Source organism: Stegostoma tigrinum, chromosome 2 (assembly GCF_030684315.1).
Source record: "Stegostoma tigrinum isolate sSteTig4 chromosome 2, sSteTig4.hap1, whole genome shotgun sequence".
NCBI classification, from domain to species: domain Eukaryota; kingdom Metazoa; phylum Chordata; class Chondrichthyes; order Orectolobiformes; family Stegostomatidae; genus Stegostoma; species Stegostoma tigrinum.
Window position 1 is genome coordinate 113215663 of NC_081355.1, and position 21567 is coordinate 113237229.

At 39.9% G+C, this 21567-nt stretch overlaps 1 protein-coding gene across 8 annotated transcripts in view; it reads right to left on the bottom strand.

Annotated features, from left to right (window-relative positions):
- LOC125462205 (probable mitochondrial glutathione transporter SLC25A40) overlaps positions 1 to 21567 on the bottom strand; it is a 65060-nt gene that overhangs the window by 38639 nt on the left and 4854 nt on the right. For 5 of the 8 annotated variants that reach the window (XM_048551999.2, XM_048551936.2, XM_048551954.2 and 2 more), the window contains exons 2-5: positions 18399 to 18514; positions 16732 to 16791; positions 15887 to 15993; positions 5977 to 6044 (exon numbers count right to left, since the gene is read on the bottom strand). In XM_048551999.2, the coding sequence (XP_048407956.1) occupies positions 5977 to 6044; positions 15887 to 15993; positions 16732 to 16791; positions 18399 to 18514 (351 nt within the window). The remainder of the gene's footprint in view (positions 1 to 5976; positions 6045 to 15886; positions 15994 to 16731; positions 16792 to 18398; positions 18515 to 21567) is intronic. The other 3 variants (XM_048551943.2, XM_048551964.2, XM_048551991.2) reach the window with 1 other exon arrangement.

A 21567-nucleotide genomic window follows, 5' to 3' on the forward strand; every position in this document is an offset into this window, starting at 1 on the left:
TTAGCAGCATTTCAGAAGGCAAACATCACATTCTGAGGAGCTCTGTGATAAGGCTACAATACTGAAGGGGTGGAAACTACTAAAATCCATAAGGGCCCATACAATACCTTTAAGCAAAGCAACTACACTGAAAATAATCAGAATTGCATGGGAGAAAATGTTCATTGTTTTACAAACCTCTACAGCTGTTACCTTTCTACAGAAGGATCAGAATGGGTAATTGTGTTTAGAGAGTTTAACTGTACTCTTGAACAATGTGTCAGGAAAGCCAAGTTGAAAGCAATGGCCGGATATCTAAAGGAACTGAATCAATTTAAAATTTTGGTATCCGTTAAATAATTAATCATGCTTTTACAAAACCAAAATATATCGAGAAACAATGGGTTGACTAAAAGAAATCTTCAACAACTTGTGAAAATAACTTGGTTTTGATGGTCTTGAATTTGTACACAAAACAGGTGATGTGACTTAACAACCTAATACTGTGGGTTGGCGGTTTATGACTGACAGCAGTTCAGGAGGGAGAATGTGGAACAGATTTTGCTACGTTTTTAAATTAGATGACAGCTTGAAGGGATGCATGGTTAAAGTCTCTAGAAAATTAGGTCCAGAGATTCAGGACCATTTATATCTGAGTGCACAGGGTGCCTAAGTAAAATCCCTGTAACAAAATATAAAGATCTTAGAATATCCAGATGCCATCAACACCATGGAGGGAGGAGCATATTGCCAATAGCTGAAGTGGGAGCAAGCCACTAGTGCAGCTGAGTTAAGAAAAAGCCAAAGAACAGAAATACAGGCCAGGATGACTTCAAAGAATTTTTGGGACCATGGAAGGTGAAAGCTAGAGGTAGCAGCAGCTGCGGCCTAGAAGTAGGCCCTACAGTTTTGAGAGACAGGGAGTGATTAGTATTAAAAAGGAATGTTTCTTTGATTATAGAGATCATTTAGGGGAGTATTTTGAGTTCAGCGAATCAGGCAATTTTAATAAATGGAGATACAAACATGAATGTCCATTTATTGAAGTAGAAGAACTTCAGACAATAAAGCACCTTTGGACAGCAGCCACTATTGTGAAAGATGATGTGCAATTTCCCAAAAGATAGATTTCCCAGCATGCTAAATGGGAAAAATATTCAAAATAATTAATTGATTGCAGTCCTGGTAGACCTGCTTTGTCCGCAAAGTTGCAAACCATAATCATAGCTTTCACAGGAAACAATCCGAACCATGTAACACAGGACCAGAGAGGCTGTGAAACAACTGTTAGAAATATTGGCCATGAATCAAACCAGAATTTAAGAGCTTTCCAAAATATACAAATGTTTAATTTTAGAAGCAGCAGTGTTCAATCTTTCTCTTGTATTCACTTGCTCTCTTTAAAAATAAAGCCAAAAAGAACAAAATAAAAGAGATTAAAAAGGCAACACCACTGAAGTCTAATAGTCAGAATATTAATTGAGATCAGAAGTCTTAAAGTGATACCAGACAAAAAATGAACTGTTGAAATGTTATGGTAAAGATGGAAATGGCTGAAAATAAAATGAGAGAGGTGGGCTCTTTATTAAGGTTACTGAAACCAAAATTGGAAGAGAAATGCCATCCAAAAAGTCACCTTTGTTTTTAGGATAACTGACAATCGCACAAGCAGGTTAAAAAGAAGTTTGATAGACTGAGTTAAAACAGACAGTTTCGGCAGCGATCAAATACAAATGGAGAAGATGACAGCCTTTTCTCAAAACAGTTATTTTTGCCAGCTTTGAAGGTAAATATATTAAGATTATGGGAAGACAAATTAATTCATGTATCTTAAGACTGAGGCGGCTAGCAGATCTGAACATCAGAACATGATTAATTTGAACCAAAATACAATATCAAATGCAGCAAACTTTATACAAAAAAAAATCACACTGCAGCAAAACTGCCAACCATCCAAATCAAATAAAATTGATTTCCCAAGTATCTGTCTTTATGGAATGACAGAATAGAACAAAGGTTTTGGAGTAGATCTGTAGCTCGAGTTGTGGGTGTTGAGATTGGTTGACTCGCTGAGCTGGTTTGTTGCTCCGCAGATGTTTCATTACCATGCTGGGTAACATCCTCAGAGCAGCCTCCAATGAAGCATTGGTGTGTTTTCCCGCCTGGTTTTTAAACTCTGGGGTCGATTGCATGTTTTGCGGAGACAAGACCAATACTCGCTCATCTCAATCCACATGGAAACAAGGAGAACCACGACTTCGACTAGGACAGCACCAAGATCCTGGGACAGGCTAGGCAGAGACAAACACAAGAATTCCTGGAAGCATGGCACTCCACGAAGCACGCTATTGATAAACACTCTGAATTACATTCCACTATGGAGGAAACCCGGAAGTGAGGCAATCCATCGAAATGGATCCCAGAGTTTAAAAACCAGGTGGGAAAACACACTGATGCTTCATCAGACGCTGCACTGAGAATGTTACCAAGCATAGTAACGAAACGTCTGCGGAACAAACAAACAAGCTCGGTCAGCCTACCAACCTCAAAAGAATAGAATAGGAAAAAAGTACATATTCAGCTCATTGAGCCTGCTCTGGCAGTTTTGAAAGATCTACTTAGTCATGTGCTCACTCCTCTACTGCTACCATGTTTCTGGAATCATTTTCTCCAAGTACTTTTCCAATTCCCTCCTGAATAATTGTGGTACATCAGTATCCATCATATGGTGAGGCAATGCATTACAAATCCAAAACATTCACTGCATTTAAAAAAACTGTTTAACCTCATGTTTCCTATAGTTCTTTTGTCAATCATCTTCAATCTGCTAACCTCTGCTTATTGATCATGCAATATCAAATGCAGTGGAAGCAATTTCTCTCAGTGAACTCTAATCTTCAAATCTGAAGATACTTCCTCTTGTTTTTTTTAAGCTCTAAGAAGAGAAGACTCAGCTTTTTCAGTCAGTGCAACTGTAATTACTCATCCCTGCAACAAATATGCTAAATCTCTACTGTGTGTCCCCAAAGTCTTCACATCCTTCCTGGCATAGGGTACCTAGAATTTGACACAGTTCACCAGTTGGAGTTAAATTAGTGCTTCAGGCAAACTTAGTATAACTACCTGGCATTAGCACACAATGGGCAGGTTTTAGCTTTGAGAGGGTGGTTGGGGAAGGAAGCAGCAGCAACCCAATGTTTGAAGAGCATGCGGGAAACCACAATTCAATAGGAATACTAACATTACTTCAGTGCGATCCTGGCATCCCAATGAGTTAAGACCTTAAATGGGTAGAAATCTTATTTCAAAGATTACCAGTTGATATAAGCTTTGTAGCTGTGAAATATTAGCTGCAAGACTGGAAGACTACATGAAAGATAGGTGATGGGACATCCAGATTCCATTAAGTGAGGTGAAATGGCTTCTCCAGGATAGAATTGGTGGTGGGGGGGGTGGGGGAGAGGGAGAGAGCGCGAGAGAGGAAGGTCAGCCAGCCACAAAGCAGGGGTACTGACATCACCCAATTGTACCAGTGTCCTACAGGGCCTCCTGTTACAATGCCAGGTTTCTCGATCAGGCACACAATGTCCGAGAATGAAGGATTTCTCTTTGAAGGTCACCGATTGCATTCCCAGATGAGGAGTCTCCTGCCATTTGCTGGTTCAATACCAGCATTGTGGAATGTGGCACTCAGCTGGCCTTGGGGAAGGAAGAATGGCTGAAAGTTTTCTTGACCAGAACTTCAGAAGGAAGGCTGGAAAGCAGCAGAATCTGTATTCAATCACAGCATGTGCCTGCCTTTGAAACTGCCTTCCATGATTTGGGATGAGGTGCTCAGGAATGTGTGTTTTATTAATTGCTTTTGTAATCTGCATTGTCGTCAGGTTCTTGCTGTAAAATTATTGCACTTGGCTTGTATTAATTTCCTCATTCTGGCTACCAGGATGAATGGCTTCACACTTTTGCTTGTGGATTTTCATCTACCACATCCCTTCCATGGCCACCAGCACTCGGCCAATTCATGGAATTCCTTCCCTAACAACATTATGGGTCTATCACAGCACATGGATCGCAGCAGTTCAAGACAACAGTTCACCGTCTTCTTAGGGGCAACTAGGGACAGGCTATAAAGGCCAATCCAGTCAGTGGCACCTACTTTCAATAAAAGAAAATCTTACTGAAGTTTATTACTTCGAAAGCCAGCCAGAATTAAAATCAATACAAATTCATTAAGTAGATAACATGTGTGCACTCAATCAGAATCCACACCCCCCTCAGAAAATCCTTAAGAATATTCATGCAATCCGGGGACATATGGACTTTGTTCAAAATCGTAGGAGTCTCCTCTCAATAAAAACAAACTCCAGGGGCTGAAAGGCTTTCTGCTGTTCCTACCTCTTATGGTAATTGCAAGCTCAGCCATTGAATGATTAAAGAAAAAAAGGTATTCGAGGATCAGGATCTCAAGAATGAGACAAAGGTCACAGTTTCCTGAAGTGTAGGAATCTCTGCAATCTTACACACTTCAGAGCCTTGGGCAATTTGCAGCAACTACCTTTTGTGCTCTTGATGTTGATTCGAGTTGATTTAATTTTTTGTCACATACACTTAGATGTACGGAAGCAAGGGCGAAATTTTATTTCTTCAATTTTCTTCAGATATCTCGGTATCTTATTCCTAACATTGCTTTTATGTCTTCTGTGTTTCTGTTTTACTTGACTGAAATAAGGCTTTAAGTGTTTCTGGTTGTATTAAATGCCTCATTATTAGATTATAATAATAGGTATCTTCGAGTGTCTGCTCTCTCCAAATGTACTGATTTTTATGGGGTCTGTTTAGTCTAGTTGGCTGGATGGCAGGTTTGAGATACAGAGTGATGCCACAGTGCGGGCTTAATTGCTGCACTGGCTGAGGTTACCACGAAGGACTCTCGTTCTCAACCTCTCCCCTTGCCTGAGGTGTAGTGACCCTCGGGTGAAACTACCATGCTTTTTCAAATGAGAGAGCAACCCTATGATCTGGTAAGACTACAGTGACTTCACCTTTACTAATTACACATAGAAGGTAATATACTGAAATAGACTATATGGTCCAACCAGTACACAGCAGTTGTCACTCTCCATGTTACAGCAATGGTCACATTTAGAACCCTGTTCCCACATTCCTTGCACCCCTTTTCCTCCATTTTCCCATCCCCTCCAAATTGCAAAACTGGTATAGTTTTTGTCTTAATCATTAACTCTTATGAATTAATTCCTCAGCCTCTCAATTCTGTGTTAAGCGAGATTAGTTTCTGTCAAAAGCTCTGACGTTTCATGTTGTATCTTTTCTCCATTGTTCTCGATCCTCAATAACCGGAACATCTGGTGTCCCATTTCATGTTGTATCTTTTCTCCATTGTTCTCGATCCTCAGTAACCAGAGCATCTGGTGTCCCATTCTTTCACTATTTTCAATACTCCAACTAACGTGCTCCACATTCTGCATTGGTCCCAGCACTCGAACTTAAGTTATATGGAAGCTGTATATGGGACATTTTGGCTTCAGTATTTCACACCACTTGAGATAAAAACATATTTAACATACTGAAGCTCTGCCTTCTTCTCTTAGTCAGAAACTACCATACAGTTCTAGTGATAGTAAGAACTGCCGATGCTGGAGTCTGAGATAACAGTGTGGAGCTGGAGAAAGTTTTCTGAAGAAGGGTCCCGACCTGAAACACCAGCTTTCCTACTTCTCTGATGCTGCCTGGCCTGTTGTGGTCCTCCAGCTCCACACTGTGTAATACAGTTCTAGTATTTGTTTAAGTCATCTTAAACATTAGTTTTTAAGCAAACATCTGCCAAAGATTTCAAAGGCAAGATTCAGTTCAGTTTCTCACTAACTACAACTTTTATCAACAAGGTTGATGCACAGTTAAACATATTTAAATGCCATTTTATATTTTAGTAACCTTGCAAGTCATGATCTTATGACAGCATTATGTAAGTAACCTTACAGTGTTGGAGGAAGTCCACTCCAAAGTGACTTTAGTCCCTCATTACGAACAATTTGAACAAATGCATCCTAGAACACAAATGGAAAAAAAAATCCGTGTGTTAGGCCAAGCAATAATTTAAAATAAAGCATATTCAAAGGCAAATCTCTCACAATATTTAGTAAAACATTTTGTCTGCTTTTTCACTGAAAACACTTGGTAAAGTGAACATTTGTTCAGTTAATAAGTTAATAACATTGTAAAGAGCAAGTCAGATAGTTGGGACTTGTGTGAACAGGGTAACTAAATACTCAATCAATCAGACCCAAGTAATATGAAATTAATGGAAGAAGGATTGAGAAGGAAGCATAAAGCGGAGCGGACAAATCCAATGACAAATCAGATAAAGAAAGAAAAATAAGTGCAAGGAAAACAATTAGACAGACAGAGAATAAGGAAAATCAAAAAGAAAAAATAAAAAGTTTGAATTTCTAGGCATTTGGTAGTATTACTAAGTAGCTCTCCAAAGGTCCAGACTAATGCTTTCAGCTCATTGGTTTAATGAATAACTGTAACCAAGACAGTTTGCTCAATTGTTGTAAAGGCCAATCTAGCTCACTAATGATCTTTAGAGGCAGGAAATCTGCCATTCTTACATGTGCGAGCCCACACTTGACACCCCTTCAATAACATGGTGACTCTAAACTGTCACTGAAATGGATGAGCAAGCTGCCGTTAAAGCCGAAAGAACTGCGGATACTGTAAATCAGGAACAAGAACAAAGTTGCTGGAAAAGCTCAGCAGGCCTGGCAGCATCTGTGAAGGAAAAAACAAAGTTAACATTTTGAGTCCAGTGACCCTTCCTCAGAACTGAATTAAAATCTGTTTTCTACTTCACAGATGCTGCCAGACCTGCTGAGCTTTTCCAGCAACTTTGTTTTTGTTCCTGCTTAGTTCATAGCAAATTATGGACAGGAAACAAATGCTGTCCTTGCACTGATACCAAAATTTCACAATAGAACTAAAAACAAAAGTTCTAACTATTGTTGAAGTTTAAGAGATGCGGCACAGTAATTTTCACTGCTGCAGAGGTTATTCAGAAGTAGTTAACACTTATTACATCATTAATAGGATACCTACAAATGAGATAGACAAAAACCTTTATGGCAACACCACTCAAAGCACCTTCAATTAGAATGCAACAGCAAGAAGACATTTTTGAGAAGGCACAGCAGTGGTGTTTCTCACACAGCAACTTTTGGAATTCCACTTTTGAGCACATGCCTGAACTTGCTGCATTGTTTGCAAGAAAGAATGGATCTGGGTCAGATCAATTGTAAAATGAAACATTGGCAGGAATAAACAGTTAACTGATCACGACTACCTTCAAAAGAATAAACAATTCAGACATAGTCAAAGTTATATTTCCTAGTAAGGGGAAAAATAGTAAAAACTAATTCAGAGCCTCCTTGATGATAACATAGATTAAGATGAAAAAGAAAAAACTACATTTATGAGAGGTGTCACATGGATAGTACAACTGTCAACCTGGTTGAATATAGGAAGTTCAGAGGGCAAGTGAAGAAAGAAGGGAAGTAAAGAGAAAGCTCAAAAAGAGACAGGTAAATAACACAAAAAGGAAATACAGAAGCTTTTTGTAGCCAATAATAAAGCATGGTAAAAATAAGACTGGGGCAGATTAGGAACCAAAAGGAATTTTACACTTGGAGGCAGGGTACATAGCTGAGGTATTAAATGTGCTAGACAGGCTATGTTAAAAAAAAGGAGTTAGTTCAGACATTCGGATTTAAAATTGAGAGGGAGGAAGTACTGTGGTAGGCTGTCTTTACTTAAGACTCCAGACTAGATGCTGCAATTGCAACACTTCTGCTCAAAATTAATAGCTTTTTGGGTCAATGCAGGTTAATTAAGGAAAGTTAGAATTAATTGGTTTAGGGGAAATCATGTTTTCAATGGATTGGATCCAAGCTCTGCAGATCTGCCGCATCTAGTTTTGAATGACGGTGAGCAATTAAACAATTACCCGAAGGTGGAGGCTCCACAAATATCAACAGCCTCGATGAAGGAGGCGCCAGCATATCAGGGCAAAAGACAAGGCTGGAATATGTGCATTCATCTCAGACACTTCCCAAGATGGCAAGCATCTCAAATGAAATTCTTCAACCAATTCAATTCACTTACCATGACATCAAGGAACGGCTGAAGACAGTGGTATAGCAAGTTATGGGCACAGCCAACATTTCAGCAATAGAACTTACGACTTGGTCTCCAGAACAAATCCAGCCTCTAGTCAAGCTGTTCCAGTATATCTATAATACTGGCATCTGTCCGATAATGTAGAAAATTGCCCAGTTATGTCTTGTGCACAAAAAAGCAGAACAAATCAAATCCCGCCAATTACCAGTCTACTCACAAAGAGATGGAAGGGGTTAACAGTGCTTTAAAACTGCACTTGCAAAATAGAAACCTGCTCACTGATGTTCAGTTTAGTTTCAACCAGGCCCCGACAGCTCCTGACCATCATGGCCTTGGTCGAAGCATGGACAAAAGTGCGGAAGAGATAAGTTAAGAGTGATGGCCTTTGGAGTCAGGACAACATTATCTTAAGAAATAGTAGATAGAGTAGGCCACTTAGCCCCTCAAGCCTCCTCTGCCATTTAACCACAATCATGGCTGATTTTACCCAAATCTTAAACTCCTCTTTTGCCATGTCCTCACCCTAGACAACTCTTGATATTTCAAAAATCTACCTTGTTGAGTACTTTCAATGTTCATGCCTCTTCAGCCCTCATTTGAACTAATATGACATGAAGGGACTGAGGTGAATCTGGGGTCAATGGGAATCAGGGGAAAAGTCTCTGCTGATTACAGTCATAGCAAGCATAAAGGAAGACAGAGGTTGGAGGTCATAGAATCCCTACAGTGTGGAAGCAGGCCCTTCGGCCCAACAAGTCCACACCCCACTTCAGAGCATCCCACCTAGATCCATCCCCCTGTAAACCACCTAATCCACACATCCCTGAACACTATGGGCAATTTAACATGGCCAATCCACCTAGCCTGCACATCTCTGGACTGTGGGAGGAAATTGGAACACCTGGAGAAAACCCACACAGACACAGTGACCCAAGGCTGGAATCGAACTCTGGTCACTGGCGCTATGAGGCAGCAGTACTAACCTCTATGCCACCATGCTGCCCTTATCAGTCATCACAACTCTGGGACATTTGTGCAGGATCTCCTCAAATGTAGTGGTCCAGGCCCAATCATCATCAGCAGCTTCATCAATGACCTTTCTCCCATCATAAGGTCAAGAATGTGAATGTTTGCTGACAATTCCACAATGTTCAGTATAATTCTGGACTCCTTGAATACTAAAACATTCTTTGTGCATTTTCAGCAAAACTTTGACAATAGCTGGGCTTGGACTGGTGTTGATAAGTGACAAGCAACATTCAATCCACACAATTGCCAGACAACGATCGTTGCCAACAGAGAATCTAGCCACTGTCCTTTTAAGTTCAACTGTATCGCCCTTCACTGAATCCCTGGACTGTGAGTACAAGGATATTGATACTGATCAGAATCTGAACTGGTAACGGCCATTGGCTACAAGCGCAGGTGAGATTTTTGGAACTGCGCAGCAAACAGCTTGCATTCTGTCTCCTCAAAGCATGTCCATCATATGCAAGGCACATAATCAAGAAAGTGATGGAATACTCTCCACTTGCCAGCTACAGTGCAGCTCCAACAACACTCAAGAAGCTTGATACATTCCAGAACAAAGCAGTCCAACAACATGCACTGCAGAAACTCACCAATGTTTCTTTTACAGCACCTTCCAAACATTTACCACCTAGAAGGACAAGCAAATGCAAGAAAACCCCACCCCTTGCAAGTTCCCATCCAAGTTGTACACCACCCGACTTAGAATAATATCATCATTCCTTCACGGTCATTAGGCCAAAATCCTGAAACTTCCTTACAGCACCACTATCGCCAGGGCAATTAGGGATGGGGAACAAAATGCTAGTCCAGACAGTGATGCCCACATTTCATGTATGGATGAATAAATAAAAAGGAAAAATTAATCTGTATGAGCTTTTTAAATAGTTATTGGACAGGTTGAATAAAGTTCTGGTGTTGATGTGGTATACGTGGTCTTCCAAAAGGCATTTGATACAGTACTGCACAACACACTTATGAACAAAGTTATCGATCATGGAATGTAGGAGTAGTAGTAACTTGGACAATTTTGTTTTGAGTGAGAGCAGAGATAAATGACTAATATACGTCGCTGACTGGTAGAAGGCTTGTAATGGAGGTCCCAGGAGTCAAAGTTCCGCAGGAGTTTCCTGTTGTTCCTTAAATATATCAATGACTCAGACTGGTGTATACCCAGCGCATAATTTCAAAATTTGCAGATGATACAGCAATCAAGAATATTACTAATTATGATAGACAGCATATGAAATTCGACACAGAAGTGTGAAGTGATTCATCTTGGAGGAACTGGAGACAGTGCAGAAAAGATTTGCAAAGGATGTTACTGAAACTGGAGGAGTTGAGTTAAGGACAGGGTGGACTTTAAAATTTCCCAAGAGCTTAAGGAACCTTAGCTTCTACGTCGCTTTCTCCATAGCAATGATTGAGCAGAATTGATATTTCAAACAATCTGGACCTATTCTTCCTGTACTGCATATTGTTGAAACTTGCACTCATTACAAATGCAAAAGTACCAAGATGAAAAGTTTCAGCCCTCTTCATGGGAAAAAAAAACAGCTGGCCCTAGCTCTGTTACAAATATTTAAAACCAAATTTGAATAAATCACGCAGTTTCTTAAATTTATTCTTAGCATGTGATCGATGTTGCAAAGCTCACATTGATTATCCATTTTGAGTCCCATGGAGAATAGGGTGGTGGGCTTTTTCCTCGGAGCGTTGAAATCCTTTTATCTGGAAGCAGTGACGCTACTGATCTTGTCCGTCTTAGACATAGAGGTTGCAAATCTGAACTAATCTGCAGTTAGTGTGCCAGTTGAGCTATTAATCAACTCAACTGCTGTGCATTTGATGGTATTGAGCTTTTTTTTAAAAACGTACTACTGCAGTTACAGCTGGGTCAATGCTAAGTATTCATGAGGAGCAAGATTTCTTTTTACTTCTCTACATCTCATAAGCTACGATGCAGTGCTATTCTATGTTAAAGAGATGTGGTTAGAACATTTGTTGAAATGTCCATTACTTGATAATTGTGTACTATCAACATTACTAGCTGTTTATCAAGGAGGTGGAGATTATCTTTTAGATGAACTTTTGCCTAACAGAAGATGTTGAGACAGTTTCCATACAGGATATACTTTTAAAAATGTAACTTCAGCACATGGACAGGTGGTAGAATGAGTCAAATTTGTGTGTAGCAATAGGTTGAATCAGAGCAATGGAGACAGGAAAGTTCAAACCAGCCCACTGGACTCAGGAATCGGTACAGAGGATCCAGAAAATAATGTTTAGCTCAGCAGGACCAGAAACAGTGAATGCTATTCCTGTTTGAGGTCAAACACTATCTAGTAAGCAAGTGGTGTGGGTGGGAGCAATATCAGATATTAATGCAGACAAGATATGGACAATGGTTCATAAGCTATGATGCAGTGCTATTCTAGATTAAAGAGATGTGGTTAGAGCATTTGTTGAAGTGTCCATTGCTTGGTAATTGTGTACTATCAACATTACTGGCTGCTTATCAAGAAGGTGGAGATCATCTTCTTTCAAGCAACAGTTCATCGAAAAGATATTGAGACGATTTCTGTACAGGATAGACTTTTAAAAATGTAACTTCAGCACATGGACAGTAGGAAAGAAATGTAGAGACCCAGAAGTAGTGTGATAAGAAAGCCAACAATCTACAGTAGCTACTTGACCTGTTGGGTGATCATGTCTTCAAACTGAAGCGGTAAGCCAGAGGGTAGAAAATAAATCCAAGGCCACTGAGTGAAGACAAAGAACTTCATCATTGGAACAGTGGAATGAGCTGAATAAAAGAAGCTGTGTGAAGGGTTAGGGAGGCTGCATAGCAACACCTGGTGGTGTGACAGGGAACTGGTACAATTAAATCTTGATATTTTATCATTGGAATTCCAATGAGAAATGTTTCCTTCTAAGTTTAAAATAATTTGTGTGCTCCAGACAAGATTTTTATTAAATAATCCTACGACATCCTTTTTTTGCACCTTCATAACTTTGTTATTTAATATCTTCACCCTTCCTTTATTGTTCTTTTGTCTTATTCATTCAAGCGAGGCACATATCGCAGGCCTAGCCAACATTTATTGGCTGTTCCTAACTGCCCTTGAATGTGGTGATGAGCTACCTTCTTAGACTGCTGCAGTCCATGTAGTATAGATACCAACACCCACAGTGTTGTTACTGTTCCAGGATTGGTAAGATGTTTTCAAGGTAGGGTGGTATGGTTTGCAGGTGAACTTGAAGGTGGCAATATATGTATTTTCATGCACCTGCTGCCCTTGTCCTTCCAGGTGACAGAGGTCACAGGTTTGGAAGGAGCTGTAAAAGAAGTCTTCATGAGTTATTACACCACATCTAGCGAATGATATACATTGTTTCCTACTGTGTAAATACATGTCTAAAATGTTACAGGGGGTAGCAATCCATCTGATCCATTGGAAAGCATCCTCCCCATCATTCAGTTTTCCTGCTTCTGTTCTGGCTTAAAACTTGTTACATTTCTAAATATTTCCAATTCTGATGAAAGGCCATCGACCTAAGACATTAACTTTCCCTCTCTACAGATCTGCCTGACCTTCTGTGCATCTCCAGCATTATCTGTTTTCATTTACAAATCGAGCTACCTAGATTGGTCATTGACGATACCAAAAAAGGACCTTAAAAAATATACAGTTTCTGAGAAAACAGGATTTGTGGTCATACCTACAAAATTGTTCTCTATAATCATCTGTTCAAAATTATTATTCAGTTTCCAGTCATGCTGACTTTGCATACATGATTGGCAATGAGTACCTTACATCAATAAGTAAATAGTTACTTAAGAACATTTCCCTGGTATATTCACATAAAAATAGATCAAAATATTTTTCAATTCTTGCTAACCCTAAATATAATCTAGATATGGTGCAATTATAGCAATAATATCTAAGGTTGATAACTTAACAACATTCAACGGGTACAGATAATTCCATACATGTATATACTATGCAGATTCCAAACTAATAAGTGCTTCATTGGGAAGAGATCAGGTGCATTAGTCTCCAAATACATACCACCACCGTCCAGAGCCACTGATGCACTTACTCGCTAGAGTCATTGGGATGTACAGAATGGAAACTGACACTTTGGTCCAACATATCCATGCCAACGAGATATCCTAAATCAATCTGATTCCATTTGCCAGCATGTGGCCCATATCCCTTTAAACCCTTCCTATTCATATACCCATCCAGACACCTTTTAAACATTCTAATTGCACCAGCATCCACCACTTCCTCTGGCAATTTATTCCATGTATGTACTACCCTCTGAATGAAAAAGTTGCCCTTCAAGCACCTTTTAAATCCTTCCCCTCCTCACCTTAAACCTATGCCCTCTAGTTCAGGACTCCCCTACCCTGGGGAAAAGACCTTGACTGTTCACCCTATCCACTCTGCTCAAATTTATGAACCTCTATAAGGTCACCGCTCACCCTCCAACGCTTCAGGGAAAATAGCTCCAGTCTACTTATCCTCTCGCTATAGCTCAAACATTCCATTCCCGGCAACATCTTTGGAAATCTTTTCCAAATCCTTTCAAATTTCACAAATCTTTCCTGCAGCAGGGAGACCAGAATTGTAAGCAGTATTCCAAAAGTGGCCGAACCAATGTCCTGACAGCTGTAACACAACCTCCTAACTCCAACACTCAATGCACTGGCCAATAAAGGCAAGCTTACTAAATGCCTTCTTCACTATTCTGTCTACTTGTGACTCCACTTTCAAGAAATTATGAACCTGCATTCCAAGATCTCTTTGTTTGGCAACACTCCCCAGGACCTTACCATTAAGTGTATAAGTCCTGCCTTGATTTGCCTTACGAAAATGCAGCTCCTCTGATTTATCTAAACTGAACTTCATGAGCCATTTCTTGGCCCATTGGCTCATCTAATCAAAGTCCTGTTGCCCTCTAAAATAACCTTTGCTGCCATCAATTTTGGTGACATCTGCAAACTTACTAACCATATCTCTTACATTCACATCCAAATCATTTATTTAAATGACAAAAAGCAGTGGACCCAGCACAGATCCTTGTGGCACACTGCTGATCACAGGCCTCTAGTCCGATAAGCAATCTTCCACCACAACCCTATGTCTCCTGCTTACTTAATGTAAATTCATTATGGGGGTGCTATACAGTCAGAGCCTGTCTAATAAGATAGTAATAAATGGATAATATTGTGCATGTGTGTATGTATAGTAGAATGTCTTGAAGAGTCTGATCATGTAACATTGATGATGTCTGCCATTTTTGGTGGGAAACAAATCAGTCTAACCTTGCTGCCTGAAGATTAAACATGTCCTTAATAGAGCTCCTTCTGTTTATACTTCAGCCTCCTGGTCCTTCTTGAAAGGTATCAGTTGTAGACAGGCTGATCATTTTGACAAGGGGAGATTTTCTTGCACCCTGACTAAACTTTATCTCACAAACATCAACACCAAAATAGATGAGGACCTCAATGATAATTGTGGAATCTTGTCCTATGAAAATTAACTGCTGCAGTTTCCTACACTGTAACAGTGATCCATAATTCAAACAAAAATCCATTATAAGGCTGTAATGCTCCCAAATAATGTTGACCCTAGACAGAAATCTGGTTTGATAGATCACTGTGATTTGTTTTAGTTTTAACAAGGTATTTTTTACCGAGACATAAGCTTACATTGGTGCAAATTTTATTTTCACAATAAAACAGAAATTTATTCACAAAAGTAATGAATATCGATAAACCAATTTATTTCTTTTAAAATAACAAAGAGTGGAGCTGGATGAACACAGCAGGCCAAGCAGCATCTCATGAGCGCAAAAGCTAACGTTTCGGGCCTAGACCCTTCATCAGAAAAAGGGGGATGGGGAGAGGATTCTGAAATAAATAGGGAGAGAGAGGGAGGGGCGGACTGAAGATAGATAGAGGAGAAGATAGGTGCAGAGGAGTGTATGGGTGGGGAGGTAGGGAGGGGATACGTCAGTCCGGGGAGGACGGACAGGTCAAGGGGGCAGGATGAGTTTAGTAGGTAGGAAATGGAGGTGCGGCTTGAGGTGGGAGGAGGGGATAGGTGAGAGGAAGAACAGGTTAGGGAGGCGGGGGCGAGCTGGGCTGGTTTTGGGATGCAGTGGTGGGGGGGGTGCGGTTTGGAAGCTGGTGAAATCCACATTGATACCCAACTATCCCCTCCCTACCTCCCCACCCATATTCTCCTCTATCTATCTTCAGTCTGCCTCCCCCTCTCTCCTTATTTATTTCAGAATCCTCTCCCCATCCCCCTTTTCTGCAGGAGGATCTAGGCCCGAAACGTCAGCTTTTGTGCTCCTAAGATGCTGCTTGGCCTACTGTGTTCATCCAGCCCCACACTTTGTTACCTTGCATTCTCCAGCATCTGCAATTCCCATTATTTCTTATTTCTTTTAAACACATATTTAAAGATTGGTATAAGTATAATCTCATTAATCCCAAAACATTTCTTTACAGATCCTCATAACACTCTTATACAACTCCCAAAAACATACTTGTACAGTATAGTACCCACCACAGAAAAATCTTTTTGTAACCCTTTGTTAGGCTTAAGTTAACTGTGACTTCACCACTAAGGATATCATGCAATCATTAAGAAATTTAAATGCCTACCAATGTTCCTTTGAATTGCCCTGGAGCTTTGTACCAAGCAGCATTACTTCCATTCTCACAGACACATAGATGATCCATCAGGCCATTGCAGTACAGGAAGCATTTTCCTAATGATTAAATATATTTAAAATTATAATATACTTATAGATTTCTGCCATGCACAAACAGCTGTCATAGCATTACTGGATCATAGGGCTGCTCTCTCATTACAGAAAGGCGATGTGGTGGTTTGAGGGTCACCATACCTCACGTGCGGGGAGAGGGTGAAAAGGAGAGTCCTTCATGGCAACTTCAGACGATGGCATACACTGTATCACAAACTAGCTAAACAGCCACATGAATTAACCAACCTCCTCTACTCTCACAACAGAGCAAGAGATGATTGGTAGTGATTTAACCTGAAGGTCTCTACACCTCTGGTGAGTGTTTGAGAAGGAGATTCCTTCATGGTAGCCTCAGCTGAAGTGGGGACTGAATCCACGTTATTGGTGTCATTCTGCATTGCAACTACCTGTCCAGCCAACTGAGCTAAGCAATTCTGTTGGCCTATGCCACAACAGGAAATGTTGATAAACACTGGCAACACAGAAGGAAATCAAATCTGCATCAATTTTAATAAATCAATAACCAAACAGAAGAGTGAAACTCATTTCTGTCTACTCAGTTTAGTGGCAAATATGTTAAAAATTCTCAGCACAATCATAAATATTATAAGTTTGCAGGAACCTAGACAATCACTTTAAATTGACAAATGAAACATGGCAGTACTTAACTACATAATGAGAGAGACAGGAAAAGCTGTATTCTACTTTGTTGTAATTAAATATTTAGCTTGCATTTATTACCTTTATAAAATGGAGTTCTCTGTGCTTGCAGCCGTATTTTTATAACATCAAATGGTGTAACTGAAAAATATTTTAAGATGATTCGTCAAGTAATATTCAAAATTATGGTGCATTATCAATCAAAAACAGTATACACAAAAATATGGCCCAATTCTAAGTAGTTCTAATTATATAATGCATTTAGACCGCAGAAAGACAGCAAATTTAACCAATCATAAAATGAGAATCTGGCATACAAAACAAAATTTATTTTTAAAGTAAAAACAATTTTTAAAAGCTAAGGTCTATGAAATAGAAAGACATATACAGTTAGAAACATCACATACTGTGAGCTCCATCTGTTTAAGAACACTGACATCTGCAACTCAAGCCGAAGTCTTTTCAGACTGGAGGCCTCTGAATAGGGGTGTGCCTCAGGGTCGGTGCTGGGCCCATTGCTGTTTGATATTTATATCAACGATTTGCATGAGAATGTACAAGGCATGATTAGTAAGTTGCAGATGATACTAAAATAGGCAGTATCGTGAACACTGAGGAAGGTTATCAGAAGTTGCAGCAGGATCTTGATCAGCTGGGGAAATGAACCAAGAAATGGCAAATGGAGGTTAATATAGATAAGTGTGAAGTGTTAAGTCAAATTGGGGTGAATGGTAAGGCCTTAACGACTGTACTGGAACAGAGGGACTTTACACAGGGCAGTGAAGAAAGGCTTTTGGCACAATGGCCTTCATCAGTCAGGGCACTGAGTACCAAAGTTGGGAAGTTATGTTAAAGTTGTACAGGACGTTGGTGAGGCCACACTTGGAGTATTGTGTTCAGTTTTGGTCACCTTGCTGGTTATTAAATTGGAAGCAGTACAGAATAAATTTACAGGGATGGATACCAGGATTCAAGGGACTGAGTTATAGAGAGAGAGGTTGGACAAACTAGGACTGTTTTTCTTTAGAGCATGGGGGAATCTTATAGAAGTATATAAGATCATGGGAGGCATGGACAGGGTGAATGCACTCAGTCTTTTTCCAGGGCTGGGGAATCGAGGGCTACAGGGCATCAGTTTAAAGGTAAGGGGAAAGATTACATGGGAACCTGAGGGGTAACTCTGAAACACACAGAGGGTGGAACACATATGGAATGAGTTGCCAGCAGAAGTGGTTGAAGTGGGTATAACAACAACATCTAAAAGGCATCTGAATGAACACATGGATAAGAAAGATTTAGACAGATATGGGAAATAGGATTAGCGTGGATGGACTTTTAGGTTGGCATGGACCAATTTGGGCTGAAGTGCCTGTCTCCATGCTGTAGGACTCTATGACCACGAGTTCAAGAGGAACAAAAATACGCAGATAATTTGCTATGATCACAGCAGCAAGTCCAAGCTTTTATCTAAGAAAGAGTATACACTAGATATCTTGTTGAAGTGGAGAAGACTTCAATGAGATTTAACAATGCATTTTGATACAACGCCTTTAGTAAACTTAATAATATTTATTACATTCTGCATCCCCTCAATTTTGTTTCACCAGTAAATTTCAATAGTGCCCACTCAGTTTCCAAGTCCATATACACACAGTTCATAATTAAACAGAAGCAAGTCCATATACACAAATATTTATTCCTCAAATACAAAAATTCCTAAAATACAAAAAGTAAATGCACATTCTTACCAATCAATGAAGTCATTAAAGCCCCAGAACACGAAGCTATCATTTGTTGGATAGGTGTGATTCCATTTGTATTAAGGTCTGACTGACGGACAGCCATTTTACTTCTATCTACTGTACTGAAAAGAAAGTACGACATGAGATAATTATTCCAATACTCAAAGAAATAATACTGGCAATTCAGATGTTTATATTAAGTATTCTATTTAGTAGTGGTCATGGTCTCCGTATCTCTCAGATTTTTTGGTCACCTGTCCAGCTATCTCTGCGTCTGTCCAACTGGGCTACATTAGAACCTTAGTTCCAGAGCTAAAAAGCCAATGGCTATCCAATGAAACAAACTACAGTTCTCCAAATTGTTTTCTCAATTTTGTTGCAGAAAACAGACAAAGCCAAATCAGCCAATAATAGTATAGCGGTACAAAATTAGAGCAATATGTATTTTTTTTATAAAAAGCAGGGCAAATTCAACCCAGCTTATTATTATCTCAAATAACATCAGCAAGGGTTATAGGAAGAATTAACAAAAAGGAGAATGGAAAAAGCAATAGAGGTTCTTAAATATCTATTCCCACCAATGCACTGTAGATTCAGTGTACATTATTTACCAAATACAGTGTATTCATTCAAAGTCATTTTCAAACTCCCAGAGTTGCAAACTTTACCAATCAGAAGAAGGGCAGCTTACAAACGGAAACACCATCTCCAAATCAAATACTGTCCTGACTGGATAAATATTTGTGCATGGAAGAAATGACAGGATAGAGTTGGATGAAGTGATCCTTGTAACCAAAAAGAGGGAGCTGTGCTTGAAAACAAAAAGTATGTCAAACCTCTAACTCCTGATGCAAGTTAAGTTGGCAAGCAAGAAGAATATTGTAGAGTTGAACTCAGAAACACACATAAGCAAGCGGGAATCAAAGGTGACTTATTTGGGTAACTGTACAATTCAGAATTTCCAAATGAAGCAGTATCCATGAGAAGTGCCTTTATGGAAACTATGAGTTTAAAAAATGACTAGTCATGGCACCTCAAAAGGGAGATAGAGAGCTGGAGAGGTTTAGGCTGAGAATTCCAGACTTTACAGTGCAATTAAAAACTGGGAATGCTAAAGAGACCAGAGTTCAATGACTACATTTATCTCAGAGGACTGAAGGAAATTACAAAGACTGGGAGGAGTGAGACCACCGAAGCATTTTCAATCTATCATCTGCTTTCCAAATCAAAGATAACAAGGTGTAGAGCTGGATGAACACAGAAGGCCAAGCAGCATCAGAGGAGCAGGAAAGCTGATGTTTTGGGCCTAGACCCTTCTTCAGATACGTCAGACTTCCTGCTCAGCCTGCTGTGTTCATTCAGCACTACACCTTGTTATCTCATTCTCCAGCATCTGCAGTTCCTACTATTTCCAAACCAAGGCATTGTTTTCCTAAGGCATTGCAGGTCAGTGAGGACAAGGGTGACTGGTGAATAGTAACTGACACTCAAAAGGATACGGCAGGGTTTTGGGTGACCTTAAGTATATAAAAGGATAAAAAGATAGAAGGTTGGCCAGGTACACTTGAACATTTACATTTGCTGTTACTACAGCATAAACAAGTGCTTTAACAGCAAATGATGTGAGACAGAGGCAGAATCAGGTGATTTTACAAAGGTGTAAATAAGAAATCTTAGTAATAGCACAAACACTTGAGTGGAAGCTCACTTCTGGGTAAAATATGATAATACAACATACCTGTTTTCAAAACACTCTTTCTCTGACATTTGCCACTACAAAAGGATTTATGGATAGCTGGTCAATGACATCTTCATCAATTATTTTCAATGATCAGCAAAGTGATTGAAGAGATCATCAAGCTTTTGAGGCACACTGGTAGTGAGCCAGAAGTTGAGTTCAAGTCCCACCTACACCAGAGGTGGGCCATGATTTGTTTGAAGAGGTTGATTCAAAATATCTAGAACAGGTCATCAACAACACCATCAACTGGGCTTACATTGTAAAAACCTGCCAGCTGATGCACAGTTTGGATTCCAACATGGCCACTGGGCTCATTGCAGTAGCTTGGTCAAACCCTGACAACCATGGCATCAGGAGACAAAGTAAAACTGAAGTCCACAAGTTGGGGGAAATTCTCCATTTGGTGCAGTTATAACTAGTACTAAGGAAAATGATTGTGGTTGTTAGAGACCAATAATCTCCCAGGAAATTGCTATTCACCTTATCTATGCCCTTCATGATTTGATAAACCTCAACAAAAGGTCACCCACAACCTCCTGTGCTCCAGTGAAAAAAGGTCCCAGCTTATCTAACCTATATTTATAACTCAAATTCCACAGTCCCAGCAATGTCCTGGTCAATCTTTTCTGAAGACTCCCCAATTTCCTTCCCAAATCAGGGCGATCAGAACTGGACACAGTACTCCACAAGAGGTCTCACCAATGTCCAGTATAACCTCAACAGCCCCTTTTCACACAGAGTCATTCATTTTTGAAATGAACATCCAGGCGAAGAGGTAGTTGCAAGTACAGTTACAACATTTAAAAGACATTTGGATAGGTACATCAATAGGAAAGGTTTCGAGAGATATGGTCCAAATGCAGGTAAGTGGAACTAGTTAGCTTGGGAAACTTGGTTGGCATGGACAAGTTGGACCAAAGGGTCTATTTCCATGCTGTATGAGTATGACTCTAAGATCCTCAGAATACTGTTACGGGCACAACTTCTTAAGCTGTTTTATCAATGACATTTCCTCTACTTTAAAGTCAGAAATGAGAACTTTTGCTGAGTCATTTGCTGCAACTCAGATACCGAAGCCATTCTTGCTCAAACGCAGCAAAACTCAGACAACATTCAGGTTTGGGCTAACAAGTGGAGAATAACATTTAGGCCTCACAAATGTCAGGCAATGGTCATCTCCAGTGAGTCTGAGTTTAACCTTTTACCAGTGCCATTAAATGACATAACCATTGCTGAATCCCCCATAAGCAACATCCGAAACAAAGCAAAGCAACGCCGTTAATCAGCACCATGTCTACCAGTGAAACAATCACTTCCTCCAACACTGGCATCTATGGCAGCAGCGTATACCCTGTCTCATTTGCTAGTCAACATTTGCTTGACATAGTCATACTCATGGAATAATAACTGACAAACCATGCCTCAGATACTTCA